The following is a 17,393-nucleotide window of genomic DNA, read 5'->3' as shown; positions in this document are numbered from 1 at the left end:
GGCTCCAATCCTGGTAGCCTGGGAAGGGTGTGATGTAATTTCAGGGGCAATTGTGGAAGTTCTGAAGTAAAAAATGGTTACTCAAACAAGCCAAGTGATCTGCCCCTCCCGGCTCTCATCCATGTGGTTGTGACCAAACATACTGTATACTAGCTTCAAAGCCTGTTCCTAAGAACGGGCCTTGAAAGGGTCCCCTCCCCTGGCCCCCGGCCAGGCAGCTTAAGGTGGCTTTGGGCCGCAGCTCGCAGCTGGATCCAGTGGGGTGGCCGGGGGCTGGCCAACTTGTTAACAGGCCCAGGACGGAGCTCATTAGCAGGCAGTCAGCAGGCCGGGAGGCCCTCGTTAGCAGGCCCTCCACCATGACCCTTTGCCCAGGGCTCTCTCTCCTTACCTGCTGCTGGCTCCAGGCACTGAGGCGTGTCTGAGAGCAAAGAGGCTACTGTCCAGAGACACAGGGCGGGATCTGCAGGGGCAGGGCCAATCAGGGTGCAGCCAGCAAAGCTGGTTGATTGGCCCTATTCCAGCTTCGAGAGCTGGACACATTCCACCCCCCAGGCTGTTTTACAGAGGAACCATGGATAAGGATAGGTAGCTAGGATAAACAAGGATGGACTGTTAGCAAAATAAACCATATATCTATTTTCTACTTCCTACTCTCCAGCTGGATCAAAATACTTTTTGTTTCATTTTTGGCAAAGATTATGGGAAAGGGATGTGGTAGTAGAGAATATATGCCCAGTTGGAGCTGTATACCATCTGTATAAAGCAAGATTATAATGTGTCTCTCTGCAAGCTTGGGAGGATGGAATTCTGGCTTACTCAGAAAAGGGACCAGATCATTTATATAGATATTAAATAGAAAATGTTGTGAGAACATATAAATGGAAAGCTTTTAGGATGCCATTTATTTGGAAAATATTGTAGGAACAATGGGGAAGACCTAGGAGATTCACTGAACCACGGGAAAACTGAGCTGTAGGGAAAACATCTGCACTGCCCAGTAGCACTCAAGCCAGGGCAAGGAAGCCATTTGTAAATGATCTTTGTGACATTGTGACATGTCCTTTAGCTGGGCCCTGCCTTACACCCTGCTCTGTGGTATATAGGCAGTTTCCCCTATGTTAAATATTCCTTCCTGATTTAAGAGAATTCTGTCTTTAGTGTTGTCCTTTAAAAAAATTAACCACACTTTGCTTTTTGAAAGGCATCCAGAGCAGTCAGGACTTGGAACGAGAAAATTATGATGTATGAAACTCGGCTGATTCCAGAGTCAGATGCTTAGGATGACTGGTGAAGGCCATCATCTTCTGCCAGGGAATCTTTTCAAGGTTTTTGTTTGACTTCTCAAAAGTTTTAATTGGAGCTGCTTTGCATAAAAAGTGTCACAGCATCAGGGTAGTCTTTTTTTTTTTTTATATTTTGCAAGAGCTCTTACAACCTAATGGAATTCTTCTTGGCAGGGCTGTTGCTTCTGATGACATGCCCAAAAGGATACAAAACATTTACAATATAGAATGGATCAATTTGAAGCTATAATAAACCTATAAGACAGAAATAAGACAAGGTGGTGTTTGTAAGACATAGTGGCAAGCTAGCAGAGGCTTAATATGATATCTCAAAGTCTGAAGATGTTTTTTTAACAAATAAAATAAAGATGCTTATGGAGAACACAAACCATTTTGCTATTTAGAAGAGAAAAATACTTACTATTTCCATAGAATTGTGATGGTTGTAAAGGATATTTTGATTTTTATGGACACCTAATTTTTCTCAAGTGATTGATTTTCTTAAGGGAAACTTGCTGTGTTGAGAACTTGCTTATTAAAAAAAGCCAGGCAAGATCTGAAAGAAACATACGTCCTCATGACCATTTTGTGGAATCATGGCTTCATACAATGCTCAATTCAGATATGTGGCTGTCCTTGAAGCCTTGATCTGAATGCGATTGTATGTGGCTGCCATTAGGTTCTTAGCCATTATAACATGGTTTGGAATAGATAAATGTCCATTGTCTTGTAAAATATGACTTTGAATCAGTCCGTATGTGATGAAGGAAGAGAGACCACAATTTACTGGAAACCGGGGTTTTTGTTTAATTACTAGTTAACAACAGTAAGTCGAATATTTCTCCTCAGAACAGTTTTTTAGTGTTCTAATCTTACTTAATACAAAATGTTCTCTTAGCAGACCAGCAGTGGAGGCTAACAAAATATCTAAGTGATTGTTACTAGTGGTCTTGCCAGCTCTGGTCATGTATATGTGTAAATGTCAACAATTGTGTTTGTGTGTTCACTGCCAAGGACACTTGGAGGATTTCTGCATCTGTTAAACGTAGCGTCATGCCAGTCAAATGTAAGCGTTATATTCCAGCCCCTTCACATGATGTTGCCCATATCCAGTGTCTGATCAGCTGACAGCTCACTACATCCTCCATTTTAAAGTACTTTTTTGGGAATTGCATAAAGTGGATTCACCATCCTAAAAAGCACTAGCTTATGGACAGTCAGCCCTTAAGCTGTTCAAGGCAAAACCTCTAGCACAGATGATGTATGGGGCCCCATTGTGTATAAATGCCAATATTTCCAGCCTAGAAAAGACCCAGGCTAAATTTTTAAGATCCCTGCCCCATGTACCAACCAGCATTTCCAATACTGCAATCCGGGTGGAAACAGGAATGTATTCTGTCCAGACCAAAATATGGATATGTACGTCCATGTACTGGTTAAAATTGCTTTTTTCCACAAAGGGTTTGCTTTACCTAATGATGTCTGAATCATTGGTTGTGCCGTGGATATCCACTCTTGAGAAAAAACTTTGCTCATATGGTCTATCCAAACAGTTAATACTGTCTCTGGGTTTCAACCGAGCAAAGGAAACGATAAAACAAAGAATACTAGATATCCATCGCCAACAGGATTTCAATCAAATAAAAAAAACCACTTTTTCCAATGCCTCCACTTAATAATTTGAGGCCATTACCTTATTTATCTAATCTTGTTTTCCCAGAACATAGGAGATCATTTACTCTCTTACAATATAACATGCTCCCATCCGCTTTTAGGGAAGGCTTATTCAAAAAAATACCCATCTGTGATCGTTTATGCATCTGCCAGGATGGGAGCATTGAGACATCTGAACATGTATTACTCCAATGTAGGCTATACGATCAATTCAGGGGAGAACTTATATCTTCTCTACAGAATAAGCCCAACTCAGAGGCAATCAAAGACATGTTGTCAGACAAAAGCACAGAAATAACTTCTGTTGTAGCCACATTTGCTTGGAGAGCTATCAAAACAAGGAAGAGCTGGGTAGATTCGGAACAACTTAGGTAGAGATAGTCTCAATTGCTTGAGTTAATGCTTGTGAGTTTTAAAACCAGAATGATTCTTATAGCTGGAATGTTTTTATATTTTATAATAATTTAGTTATCTTTTATCTTGTTAATGCCAGATGTTTTTATGTATCTTGTAATTTGACTACTGGTCTAGTACCGTAATAATAAAGACTTGGACTTGGCTTATGGACAGCAACCAGCAGATGGACAGTATGGAGCGTCAAATGCGCTAGAGTCATCTGTATCATCCCGCCCTTGCACCCGCCTCCCTCTCCCAGGAACAGGATTTTTTTTTAATGGTGATGTGTCTGGAGCAACAAATAGGCGGATATGCGTGTAGGTGATGCCAGAAATAAAAGACCTTGGATAGAGACAGACGCAGCAGCGGGGAGAGAGGGTAGTGGGGGGGGGGGAGCCTTGAGCAGTGAATAAAGACAAATAAAGATTTGTTTGTGGTGCAAAGCATGGCTCTTGAAAGTGGTGTTCAAAAGCATTATGCATCTATGATTCCATGCATAGGCATTGCAACAGATAAGTCTGAATTTAAAAAAAAAATTGTGGGCACCGTGGGACCTTTAAACTGCTTCAAAATATGAGGAAGGAGATTGGTTGCCTGGATTGATTGACACGTATAAGGTGCGTTGTTCTCTTCCGCCTTTTCCAGCATCAGATGAGGAAGGTAAGATGCGTAAAAAGACGGCAGACAAAGGCAAGACAACAAAAAAGGTGAGGAGGGTCTGGGAAGTGCAATATTATTTTGTGCTTTGCCATTCTGCGGGTATGACGCTAATATGTGGAAATTCCCTTATATTCAGCTAACTTTGTGCGATCCAAGTAAATAAAAATGTGAAATGGCATGACTATTGCAGCACTCTGGCTTTTTCTGTCCCTCTTTTAAGACATGATCCATTATGGTATATCTAGATAAGTTGTTTTATGCAAAAAGAGATGAGAGATCAGCAGTTTTTCTTAAGATTATTCCTTCTTAGCCCATGTTTTACCTGGTTGACTATCTGAGTTAAGAATAAATGATGAAAGCAATTTAAAGCTCTGCTTTACCTAGAATTAGTGATGGAACAGATTTTCTCAGGATGGTGTCAGGCTTGTTCATGTAGCCAGGGGTAACTTTCCACGTGTGATGTGTACTTGTACTGACCTCTAGCTATTGATGCTATGCATCGAACTGATCATGGCCAGTTGAATTCTACAAGGTCAAAATTTTGAAACCTTCAGATACAAAGAGATGGATGTTCTCTTTCCATGCTATTCTTTGCTTGTGGGAGTATACAGCCTGAACTTGTACTGAGAAGTGCTACTTGGTTCCATGTGAGTGAGCATAGGATTGCAGCTTTAGCAATTTAAGTAATTGATTATGCTTGGCCACTTTGCCCTGTTCCCCTTCTCCTCCATTTGACTGATAGTAGCCTTGCCCTGTTACTATGTGTGGTCAGGTTGTATGAATGTGGCCTGTTTTCCATTTCATCCAAAATCCACACATGCACCATGTTAACAGGGCAAGATCATTTTTTTGTCTAACAGCAAACCGAGTAATCATTTGAAAGGCTTTGATTGGTGATCCAAAAGCTACGAATGGCTGAGGCTCCTTTTTGGAAAGGCTATTTTTTTCATCAGCAATGGTAGGAGTTGGCAGAGTCCTACACTTTCTGATGGCACTCTATCTTTTAATGTCCCATCTTGCTGATTGTATTTTATCTACTTCTGTAGAATCCCGGTGAGAAAGGCAGGCTATTAGTAACACAAATAAAATAATTAATAGGCTTGTTTTTTGGCCTCAAGCAGAAGGAGCAGATTTTGTGTTTCAAGATGGAAGGCCGGGGAAAGGTGGGGGCTTGTTGCAGCTGCACATGTACAAAGGATGCCAAATAGAAATGTCCAAATCATCAGTTTGTCTAATTGTTTTTGGGAAACAAATGAATGTCCAGTTGGATACTTGATATACGTAAATGATCTAAATCACCTTGACTTACACCAGTCTAACCTGCTAGATGATCATAAAGTTGCCAGAGTTTTAAAACTGTTTTTTACATTTACGTTGTTCATGCTTTTGGGTGAGCCTATTGACCAGTGGATCTATACAAATAGAACATGGTTGAAGATCTAGGCCAGTGTTTTTGATATAAATAGTATTATCTTTAAATCAATGCACTTTGATGTGCCTTCTGATGTGGGCTTCCCAGCCACAAAGATAAAAATAAAGCTGTTTCTTTTCCTTTCTTTGGCACGGACAGTGTTGCCTGCAGTTGGTTCTGGCGTAATGTTGCATATCTCACACTGCTCTGGTGCCTGGATAGGACACTTAAGTGAAAATGCTAATTAGTAGCACAGCTGTGTTGCATGGTGAAATTTAACCCCGCAGTAGGAGTATTTGCCCATCATGGTAGAATTTTTGTGGAATTGTAGAGCTTACAAGAGAATCCATTGTCTGGCAGTTTGAAACTGTTCTGTGCATAGATGCCTTTATTTAAATATTTATATCCGACTTTTCGCCCACACTGAGGGTGCCAGGTAGCCTGCGTATAAAGTGGACACACAAACAGAAATGCAGCTTAAAACAAAACACACACAAAGGAACAAGCGCTTGGCATTCTTGACCAAGGGATGAGCTAGAAACATGTACTGAGCTGGATGCTGATTATGCCAGCCCTGTTCACAAGAGCCGAGAGTCCATTGGCTCTTACCTTTTTGCCTTGTGCCTCCTTTAATTTTTTTTAATTGACTCCAAACAGAAATAAAAAACAAAACAGCTATGATGGCAAGTCTACAGATCTGGCCAAGCATAGGTGTGAAACTTGCTGCCTGTTTAAAAAAACATAATGTAAACCAGATGCCCCATATATTGAGCTATCTGTGTGAAATACATGTGATCTTTTGTCCTTTAAAGCGGTAGAAATATGTGGGCATTGAAGTAGACAGTCCAGCACTTTCCTGTTCTATCCAATAATCTTTTCTAATAAAGTAAGCCTGCAAGCACCACAGCTAAACCCCATGCCTAGTATCTTTCTCCTGTGGATTGATAAAGCGATGACACCTCTGTCCATTGACTCCCCATCTCAGCCATCAAGCTTTGAAAAGAACCAAATCCACCATCCAGTGGCAAGACAGGGATGATTCAGTCTACCCTCACAGTCAGCTGTAACCAATAGGGAATCCTTCAGCAATCCTGCTGACTTGACCAAAGAAAGCTGGAGAGGGAGAGAATTTCATGGCCAACGAATCAGTTTCCAATATTAATTCTAGATGACTGTGGAGGCAGAGGGAAATCTTCTGAGTGAAAAAGTGATTTTGGGAGACATGGTGGGGGAAGAAAGCTGAACAAATGAGTCCTATGTAGGGTGGTATGTGGACAGGTTGTTTGCCTTCTATTATTCCCGGTGACTTCAGATGCTTTATGGCTATTATAAGTACCATAAGTATGCAAGGCTGTTCATATTTAGATATAAGCAAGCACCCTTGAGCTCATTGAAGATTACTTCTGAGTTAAAACTCTATGGTAATTCTCTATGGTAATTCTCCCAGCTATTTCAGTGGGAGAATTAAACATATGTTGTTTACCTTTCAGGACAAATGGATTTCAGAATGCTTAGTTTTGGATGAATTCAGTCTCTTTTGTACTGAATGAAATATAATTTGCTGGTTTATGTATGTGGTTCTATGTAGACTTATTTACTCCTGGCTAATTTTTTCTTTGATTTTGATGGGTTTAGATTGAAAGTTATGGCATAGAATTGTACTATATAAGTAAAAGATTTATGCGACCTGAGGAGAAACCTGAGTATATTGTACTCCGTTCCACATAATATATTTCTGGTAAGGCCTTGGAGGAGGAGTGTGTCTCATGGCTTAAGTGCCACTCAGGGTGGCTGTCCCGACCCTGGGTGCCACCTCCTCCAACTGGCTTGCCTGTCTGTTCAGCGGCCAGCCAATCACCTTACGTCCCCCACCCTGACCACCCTCCTCCTTCCACTTCCCTCCGAGGCACAGAGGCTGCGGACCTCCACTGCATGAGAGCTGCCCCTGCCGGTGATTTTCCTGCTCGGGAGCCTGCAGTCTTTCCAGGTCCTGGTGGAAGGGGGAGTTCATCTGCATTCTTCCAACCCCCCCTCCCCCAATCTGGCACTCATTGTATTCCTGAATGCAATGGGCTTGGCCCCTGGTTAAATATAATCATAATGTTAGAAATGTTAGAGTTTTAATATTTAAACTACAGACCTGCAATAGACTTGTCAGGCTTTAAAGTGCCCGAGGACTCTCTGGCCTAGTTCTCACAGATATTGTAAACCTGGGTTCAGACTATACCGCTTTCAGCTACAAAATAGAATAATCTTTCAAATTCAAAAATAAATAAAATAAAATAAATAAAATAAAATAAATAAATTAAATACATTAAATACATTAAATACATTAAATAAAAAGAAGCAACAAATATAGTGAGCCTGTGTAGTGGATAGAGTGTAGCACTGTTATCTGGAAGACCCAGGCTCAAATCCTCATTCTGTCACGGTATGACCTTGGGCCAAATCCATACTTTCAGCTTAACCTACATTGCAGGATTGTTGTGAGGATAGAATGGAAGAGTAGAGAATGATCGAATGTGCTTTGGGTCCCAGTGGGGTATAAATATAAATAAAATAACTCAATAAATTTTTAAAAAACCCTTATACTCATAGAAGACCAAGTGTCAGGGAGCTCAATGCTATTCTTCTGGTGTACTCCTTTTCTATATATGCTGTGTTCAGAGATCTCTATGTAGATGTTGATGCTCTGGGGATAGGAGAAGCTGAAAGATCTGAGAGCAACTGATTTGAACCAGCAGCTGTGGTAGAACACTTGCAATACTTTATACATTTATATTATATTATTTGTCCCCTTGGGGCCATGATATGATCAGGAACTCAGTGGTTTTGATTTTTAGAAGCTGTAAAGAAAACTTGGTGCACAAGCTTTGTTCTAGCTGCTATGCAACCATCTGAAACCCAGAATTGTGGTTTATTAGGGCTTATTGTGTCAGACTAAAACTGGGTAGATCTTTGTTATATTTGCCGGTGACCTGGAGAAAATGCTTTGTCCCTTTAATAGAATCTTATTTATTTACATTCCATTAAAAGCATTTATTTCCACATAGAAGCCTCTTCAAAAGAAACAGAGCATTTTTCTTTTTAGTGTGTCTTCATATATATGTGTATGTATCCACAAATATATAGTAAGTGTGTTCAATATTTTTGTTGAGTGCATCCTGGAATTGTGGTAATCTCTCCAATGGGTTTGGTGTATGAAAGGTTTCCCCATGTGGCAGATTCACTTGGCCTGAAGATTGTTCAGTCTTTCAGATTCAGGAATATATAAAACACCCCCATGGCCTACTGCCATAAACATTACAGCTCGCTCTATTACTGGAGATCTTGTGTTTGAAAAAGTATTTTTCTTAACCCAAGGAGCACTGCCAAGTATGACATGACTAGAAATTAAGCCCACTGTGCTGTGAATACAGCGGGCGCTAGCTGGGGCAGCGTGGAGGTGCGGGTGGCTATGCGGGTGGGCGCGTGTGGCACTGTAGCGGAGGGCGGCCGGTGGGCGCTGGGCAGGCTGCCACGCCGTGGTGGCGCCTACCTTTGAGGAGTCCCGGGGCAAGCGTTGCATCCTCAGCCGGCTCGGGCCGCATCCTTGGCTGGCTCGGGCCGCGGGAGTGGGTGGGGGTGGGTGGAGACTGGGCAATGGGGATGGCACCAGGCATGCGCCGCAGTTGGCGTATGCCTAGTGTGTGCATGGAGCGGAGCAGGGGGGCGGGCATGGGGGATAGGAACCACGCATATGCGGATCTCCATGCATGTGTGGTTCAGTGTAAGGTGGTGTCAGCGGCCGGGTGGGTTGCGTGGCTTTTTTGGACTATGAGGCGCGAACGGAGAGTGGGGCCGCGGGTCAGCGACGCGTACAGAAGCGTTGGGGGGGTGTTTGGAGGGTGGTGAGCGTCAGCGAGCGGGGTGGTGGTGGGGGCCTGGGGGGTTCTGGGTGGGTAAGCTTACCGACAGTGTTGTGGAGGTGTGGGGTGGCGTCCGGCGACGCGGCGGCCTGGCAGCCCCCGGTAGGCTACTGTCCTTGGTGATGGTGGCTGGAGCGGGAAGGTCTTCGTGGGGAGGAGGTATGTGGGGAGGCTCCGCTGCGGCCGCGCTCCTTTCGCGGCTGGCCTCTCCCTAGGCAAGGGTGATGTTTCGGCGGCGGGAAAGGAGCAGGGCCACCGTGTCTTTGATGCGCCTGCCCTGCTCCTTTCCCGGCGGCGAAGCATTTGGGCGAGCAGTCCAGGCCGGGACAAGTGGCCAATAGGGAGGCGCACTATGTGCACCTCCCAGTTGGCCACTTGGCCCCCGAGTGGCACTCAGAGGGCCCCAATCAGGAGCCACTTCGCGGCTCCTGATTGGACCCCTCCGAGTTTTTATCCCGGACTGGTCCCGCCCTAACTTCTCCCCAGGAGCCCTTAGCCTTTTATTTAATCTGCTCCACAGGAGCGGTTAAAGATACGTAGTCAGCACAGAAATATTTATATTTGAATCCACATCCGCATTTTATTGTGTGAACTCAAGATGTGATTGGCTGTAGCTTGCAGTATGTCATTATAGCATAACTAGCTGCAAAGCTCATTCAAAAGAACAGGCTTTGAAAGGCCCCCCCCAGCCCCTCCCCGGGCTGGCGGCAGAGCGGGCGAGTCCCTGGGGCACGGGAAGCGCTCTCACCACCTCATTTAGGCAGCGTTAGTGGTTGGCAGGCCATGGGGAATGGATATCCCCCTTCCTCCCGCCGCCAGAACCATTTCCCTATGGCCTGCAAAGCATACATGCCACATGGGTGACACGGCATGCGTGCTTGGAAGGGCGCGGGGAAGGGATGCCTCTTCCCTCCCCCCGAGCCGCTTCCCCGCAGCCTTCCAAGTGCACTTGCCGTGATGCCTCCCCCCTCCTTCTGCCGCCCAAGCTGCTTCCCCGCGGCCTTCCAGTAGGCATGCTTGGAAGGCACCGGGGAAGGGATGGCTCCCACCTGCTGCTCGAGCCACTTCCCCATGGCTTTCCAAGTGTACCCTCCCACCCCTCTAACCCCGGCAGCCAGAACGGTTCTCAGTGGTCGGGAAGCACACCCAGCGCCTTTGCGAGGCGCTGGGTGTGCTTCCTGGGCATGGAGAACCGTTCCCTCCCCACCCACCAGCTGGGCCTCTTCCCTGGGGCCCTGCAAGGCCTGGAATGGCAGAGACTCACAGACATACCTGGCTGTAGCAGCCAGGCGCGTCTGTGAAGCGAGGGGTGAGGGCTTGGTGAGGGAGGATGGGAGCTGTAGGGGCAGGGCCAATCAGGGTGCAGGTGCCACTTGGACAGCCGGACTGTTTGTCCCTTGAGGCTGTTTCACAAATATATATAGGAACCAATGTATAAGGATGTGTATGAGGAATAATCCTATTCTTTGATTTACTTGTCGCAAATTTTTTTCCTTGCACAGACATGTGCTTAATGTGGTGTAAACCTTGGTGTAATGTGTTGGAGTCATATAAAATAGTACCTGTGAGTGGGAACTGTTTTTATCAGGTGCATGAATTATGGCCTTAAGTTGATACGGTTATCCTGTCTTTTGGAATAACTGAGTTCTACAAGTTATGTGGTTCTAAATTCCCTATCTGAAGCATGGGAGAAGCCTCAATGTACCTCACAGGTAACTGAAAACTCAAAAATTAAGCCCCCATTTATACATTTAGTGCCAGGTGTTGAAATAGCATCGTGGTGGGATGGTATGAATCCCTCCCTTCTTCCAAAAAGCTGAGAGTAACCTATATAGTTTCTGCTCTGTCCTTCTCCCCCCTCCTTTACTTTCTCGAGCAGTCTCTGGGGTGAACTGTGTGAGACTCTGACCGTGAGGAAATGTGCTGTGTGACTTTCCTTCCATTTTCAAAGGAAAAGGAATTGCACAAAGTGGATCTGTAGCACATCAGGTATTAATGCCAAGAGCTTGATTCACAAAGAGAGGCTCTATGTGATTAAGAGGAGTAGTTCAAGCTGTTCTTTCTCCATATTCAGTTCTACCTCCCTGCTGCATGTCTGAACTGAGAGACTGTAGTCCATTAAAATTGCTATATTTGGAGATGTATGCATCCAATTAAAAATAAAGTTAATATACTATCATTGGAATGGAAGGGTTTGGAGGTTTAATTTGGACCTAAGCCTGACAGCTTTTTTTCTGGCTGGATTCCCATTCTCAACAGATTGGTTTGAATTGGAAATTCAGCAGTGAGTTGTTTCCTGCCATGGAGATGCAGTGATCAGGACGGTGGGGTGGGGTACAATCTTTAACAACTGCATTTCATCCTGACATGTGGTTGTTAAAAGCTTAAGACCTAGAAAAACCCAACACTTTGATGGTTTTTTTTCTGCCTTTCCATGTCCACATATATGCCTGTTGTATAGTTTGGATAATCTTATTGCTGAACAATACAGACATCACTGAATCAATGAAGTGATAGTGAGTCAGTGAGGTAGCATGAGTCTGCCTTTCTGTTAAAAAACGAAAAAAGCATTCCAAATCCTTCAGTCTCACTGAATAACCTCAGGAAAGTCACTTTTCTCTCTACTGGGACTTAACCCAACATGATAAGGATAAAATGAGAAAGTTGTACATATTCTCTCTTCCAAACAGGCTCAATAGATATGCGACCGATGTGTACTCTTATTTTGAAAATATGAATGAACTAGTAGTAAAGCCCATTGCGTTCTGTAATACAACATGGAGTAGCTTATGGTTTGGTGTGGGTTTAGTGCCTCACTTGGAAACTGGCAACCCTAAGAGGAGGTCTCTCTGTGCACAGCAGTCCTGAGCCTAGTCAGGTTTAAGCACACCTAGGTAGTGTGGGATTCCAGAACATGAATCTATACCAATCTGGCAACCTTACCTCCTCTCTGCAATGTTTTCTTGACCTGAAATAGCTCAAGGGGTGCTAGGGGGCTGGTTAGGTGGTTGCAGAGGTATTACACACTTCTGAAGCCTTACTTCCAAACCTCAAGTAATATGTTCAGACCAGGGCCAACCTCCAGGTGGGGCCTGGAGTTCTGGAATTACAGCTCATCTCCAGACTATAACGTTCAGCTCCCCAGGTAGAAAAGGCAGCTTTGGAGTTGGAGAGGATTGTTGTGCAGAGGAAACATATAAGCCTCCAATGCAGATTGTTGTGGAGTTGAAATACTTGAGGCCTACTGCATAGGGTTGTTGTGCTGATGAAGCAGAAGGCAAAAGAACCTCCATAACAGCATCCAGCTTCATCTGCACAAAAACCCAGTGCAGTAGACCTCAAATCTACAGAGAGTCACGGAGAAGAAATACACATGGCTTGTCTGCGTCTTCCCTCCAGCAGTGAGGCTGGCCACAGCAGTATTTTAAGTGAGAAGGGGTTTTTCTGTGGCCTCACTTTCAGCCAACTGTTAGGCAGAAGGGGAAAGCTTCCTACCCTCAAAAGGAAAGCTCGAGTATGCCCACAGATTCCTCTGCATTGCTCTTGGAAACACTTCCCTCGCCTCACAGAAGTGAAATTACTGTGACAAGGCAGCAGGATAATACGGAAGTGGTCTCTTGTCTTTTGTTGTTGTTATGTGCGAAGTCGTGTCCGACCCATCGCGACCCCATGGACAATGATCCTCCAGGCCTTCCTGTCCTCTACCATTCCCTGAAGTCCTTTTAAGTTTGCACCTACTGCTTCAGTGACTCCATCCATCCACCTCATTCTCTGTCGTCCCCTTCTTCTTTTGCCCTCGATCACTCCCAGCATTAGGCTCTTCTCCAGGGAGTCCTTCCTTCTCATGAGGTGGCCAAAGTATTTGAGTTTCATCTTCAGGATCTGGCCTTCTAAAGAGCAGTCAGGGCTGATCTCCTCTAGGACTGACCGGTTTGTTCGCCTTGCAGTCCAAGGGACTCGCAAGAGTCTTCTCCAGCACCAGAGTTCAAAAGCCTCAATTCTTTGACGCTCGGCCTTCCTTATGGTCCAACTTTCGCAGCCAACTTCCTTATGGTCCAACTTTCGCAGGTCTCTTGTCTGGAAGTGTGCAAATGCATGGTTTCCAATCACACATTTGCAAGCTGGGGGTGGCGCGTATTTTACACCACTCTATGGAAATGGTCATGGCTATATGCGGTGCTGGTGGGAGGTTTTGTGGTCAAGAGTTTCCTAGGACAGTGGTACCCAATCCCCAGGTCGTGGACCGGTATCGATCCGTTGATAAGTCGATACTGGGCTGCGGCTCCTCCTTCTCCTCCCTGGCTGCTGCCTAGGGGGCTGCCCTACCACTCTGCCGCCAGCTCACCTTTGGTGCTCTCTTGCGGGCTGGGGCTCCCCCTCAGCGTGCAACTGTGCAGCTGCTGCTGGCAGCGCCCCCCAGCGGGCAGCAGGAAGTCAAGGGTGCCAGCAGGAAAGCAAGCAGAGCAGGAGCTCAGGCGGCAGAGGTGACATCCCTTAGCAAAAGACTACCCCCCCCCCCGGGCCTCAGTAAAATTGTCAAGCGTTGACTGGTCCCCGGAGATAAAAAGGTTGGGGATCACTGTCCGAGGAGACAGTAACTTCTACAATTCATGGAATTCCAAACATGTATTAAATATACTGTGCAGAATCTGTTTAAATTACTATAGCATTGGATCCAAACCATTGTTCTGATGAAAAAATAATATACTCTTTAGTAGATTCGAGTGAGTAGCTGTGTTGGTCTGAAGTAGTAAAATAAAGTTTGAGTCTAGTGGCACCTTTAAGACCAACAAGTTTTATTCAAGGTATAACCTTTCGTGTGCATGCACACTTTGTCAGCTTGTACCTTGAATAAAATGTCATTAGTCTTAAAGGTGCCACTGGACTGAGATTTAGTTATACTCTTCTATAGCTTTATTTAACAAATGTGTATTAAATATTCAGCAGCTATAAGAATACATAATAGGTATCTAATTATTCAAAATCTAGACAACTTTGATCAGTCTTAGTTGTTAAATTGTTTACTTTGTGGAGTTAATAATGCCCCAGTGAACCTGCTGTAGCTTTACTGATATGGATGTGTGTAGCTATATCTATAATCAAAACTTGCTGTGCATATTTCCTTTGCGGTACAAGTCCAGGTCATACTGGCAATGTGCAAATAGCAAACATGTTATCAATTAAAATACAATTTCATGTCTGTGTCTTTTGGCTATTATATATTTCAATCAGGATGTCAGTTTTTTGAAAACGTATTGTATGCGCGCTTTCAGTTGATCTTGCTTAAAAGATGAACAAGTTGAAAAACTGTTTTTGGAGGGGGAGATATCATCCTGACATCGATCATATAAGGGGCAATCTAACGAAATGTGTGAGATAGAGTCAGGGCAGCCAGAAACACACAGGCAGAGTCTTGCATGGTATGGAATACGGTTAAACCTTCTCTCTAAGACCTTTGAGGGGAAAGCATTCATTCGTGCAAAGAGAAAAGTTCTTCTCAGGGGTGGGTCATCAAGAAGATGTAGATATGTAGGCATAAGATTTCTCTGCAACGCCAAAGAATGCTGGAGAGCAGACTCGAGGCTGGGTAGGCATGAGTTCCTGATGCTCATGGTCTAATATTCTCTGTTTAATAATCCGGACGATACATTTTTCTTCCAGAGGTGGTAGGGAGTTCAGATCGATGCCAATGGAGACTAATTTCTGTTCAATAGCCTGGAACCATAGAAATTTAAGAGGGTCACTTTTTAGGCAAGTTAAAAGGCTGCCCGTTTCTACTCTAAAATAGAGTCTGGCCCAAAATTTAAAAGTAGCTCCTTGGAGGGGGGTGGCATGATAGTCTATGGATCCCCAACCTTTCTGAAGCTGTGGCCAGTTTGGGAAGTTTGACACAGGGTGATGGGGCCAGCTGCAAGATGGCTGCCATAAGAAGCAGAGTGCATAAAAAATGGCTTCTGCTATGAGGTCGAGCCATCTACAAAATGTCAGGGAATGAGGTTATGTATAACTTTAATACGGGGATCTCCAAGCTTCTTGAGTTAATATCTACAGTTGGAATTCTGACATGGCGAAATGGTTGCTGCAGAAGTCAGAACTAGCAACAGAATGGTGGCCATAGCTTTAACTTCATAATACAGGGTAGAATGTAGATCCTTGTGCTGCAGTGGCAGCTGCTACTAAAGCAACATTTAAAAAAACTTGCACAGCCAATCAGAAACCTTGTTGGCCAAAAGGCCTTCCTGGCCTCACCCACTTCCTAAAAACACTTAGAGGGCACCAAGTAAAGTATTGGTGGGTGCTGGGGTGCAAGGAATCCCTACTCTCATAGTTTTGACATTTCAGCCAAAAACTCTGCTTAACTGGATGTCTGTTGAAATTAACACATTTTTTTTCACGCAGATCTGTAGTCACACAGTAAAGATTCTTGTACTGTGGTAGCAGATGCTGCTGAAGCAACATTTTATAATCTGTGCAGCCAATCAAACCTCCAGTGGCCCACCTGGCCCCACCCATTTAAAAAGCTTGGCAGGCACCAGGAAAAGTGTCAGCAGGTGCCATGAAAGCCATAGGCCCCACATTGGGGATTTCTGCATTAGTCAGTCAGAGACAGGTATCTGGCTTTTGCTGAGCTTGGCCTTGGAGAAAAGACTGTATATCTAAACAAAATGTGGCCAACTGGGTTTCCACAACAGCTCCACCATTCAAATGATGCATGTGTGTGTACATTCCATTATATTTGGAACAGTATGTTAGATATTCTTTCCATGTTAACTCTCTAAGTAATTAATTTCTGCAGCCCCTCATCTTTTTAGAAGAGAACGTATAAAATGAAAATTATTACTAAGCAGCAACATCCAGTAGGAGATGTAATAATTTTAGGGCAAGCTAATGTAAGTCTTAGTTCTAATTAAAATACTCAGGACCTATTCTTTTTTTAAAGCTCTAAAGAGGAGAGGATGAAGGCATCTTTTTTTTAAAGAAACAAATCTTAAATAATTGATATGTGGATCTTTTATGCATCTAGCCTTGCTCTTTGTAAGCAGAGGAAGATTGATGTGATTTAGTAGTTTTGTGAGTAAGAATATTTCTGCTCTTTCTCAATTGTCCCTTGTTCTGATGAAAATGTCTTTTTTCTTTTTTTCTGCAGAACATTCTAGCCCTAAATCCTCGTAAGCAAATACATGCAACTTTGAATTCCACAGCAGCCAAGAAACATGAGAAAATGCACTGGAAAAGGAATGCAGAGAAAAGCTGTTCGGTGAGTATTGCATCTATTGGCTCCCTTTTGGGAAATGTTACCTCATGGTGAAGGCCGAAATCCTTAATGGTATACAGGTCAGTAGTACTCATAGTTCACTTTCCTGCTGAGTTAAGCTGTCAAACTATGCCCACAGTTTAGCCTTATTGTGAGAAATGCTATTGACAGCAGATACAGGGCAGTCAAATGGCTTAAATTATGCCCTGGATTTATTATGGCTATTGCAAACTTTCAAAATACACTGATAATTTCCAATCCCTGCCCTCCCAACATTGTTGTTTTGCTCTTAGGTGATACATATTTGGACTGTTCTTGTTTTCCAGTGCTTTGTACTGAAATCTTCCAGATCAGCAGGCCTAGTAGAAAATTTTCTTTTGGAAGTCCATACAGCTTAGAAACCTTTATCAAGAATTTTCAAACCTTGTTATAAGGAGCTATTTAGAATGAGTTTAAATATATGGAATATGATTCTAACACCATGATAAAGCTGGTTTGAGACGGATTAAAGTTGGAGAATATTCTGTATTACTGTCTGTTAGAGGAGGTTCTGTGAGGAAAAAGTGGGGGGGGGGAGGGGACGAAGACTGAGCCAAAAAGCATTGTGGCATCTGATGTTTGAATCATGGGGAGCAGCTGTGGCTTAATGCATGCAGAAAGCCCCAATTTCTATTATTGTTATTATTGTTGTTATTGTTGTTGTTATTGTTGTTATTGTTGTTGTTGTTATTGTTATTATTAAACTTTAGTCCGTGACATCTCCATTTAAAAAAGGACCAATGATGTGAAAGACCTGTACTGCC

The 17,393-nt window shown here is 43.8% G+C and overlaps 1 protein-coding gene across 2 annotated transcripts in view; it reads left to right on the top strand.

Moving 5' to 3' along the window:
* DPYD (dihydropyrimidine dehydrogenase) overlaps window positions 1–17,393 on the top strand; it is a 609,807-nt gene that overhangs the window by 45,419 nt on the left and 546,995 nt on the right. For both annotated transcript variants that reach the window (XM_077332983.1, XM_077332982.1), the window contains exon 2: window positions 16,483–16,593. In XM_077332983.1, coding sequence (XP_077189098.1) covers window positions 16,483–16,593 — 111 coding nt within the window. The remainder of the gene's footprint in view (window positions 1–16,482; window positions 16,594–17,393) is intronic.

Source organism: Paroedura picta, chromosome 4 (genome assembly GCF_049243985.1).
Source record: "Paroedura picta isolate Pp20150507F chromosome 4, Ppicta_v3.0, whole genome shotgun sequence".
Taxonomy (NCBI): Eukaryota; Metazoa; Chordata; class Lepidosauria; order Squamata; family Gekkonidae; genus Paroedura; species Paroedura picta.
This window is presented reverse-complemented; position numbering and strand designations above follow the sequence as displayed.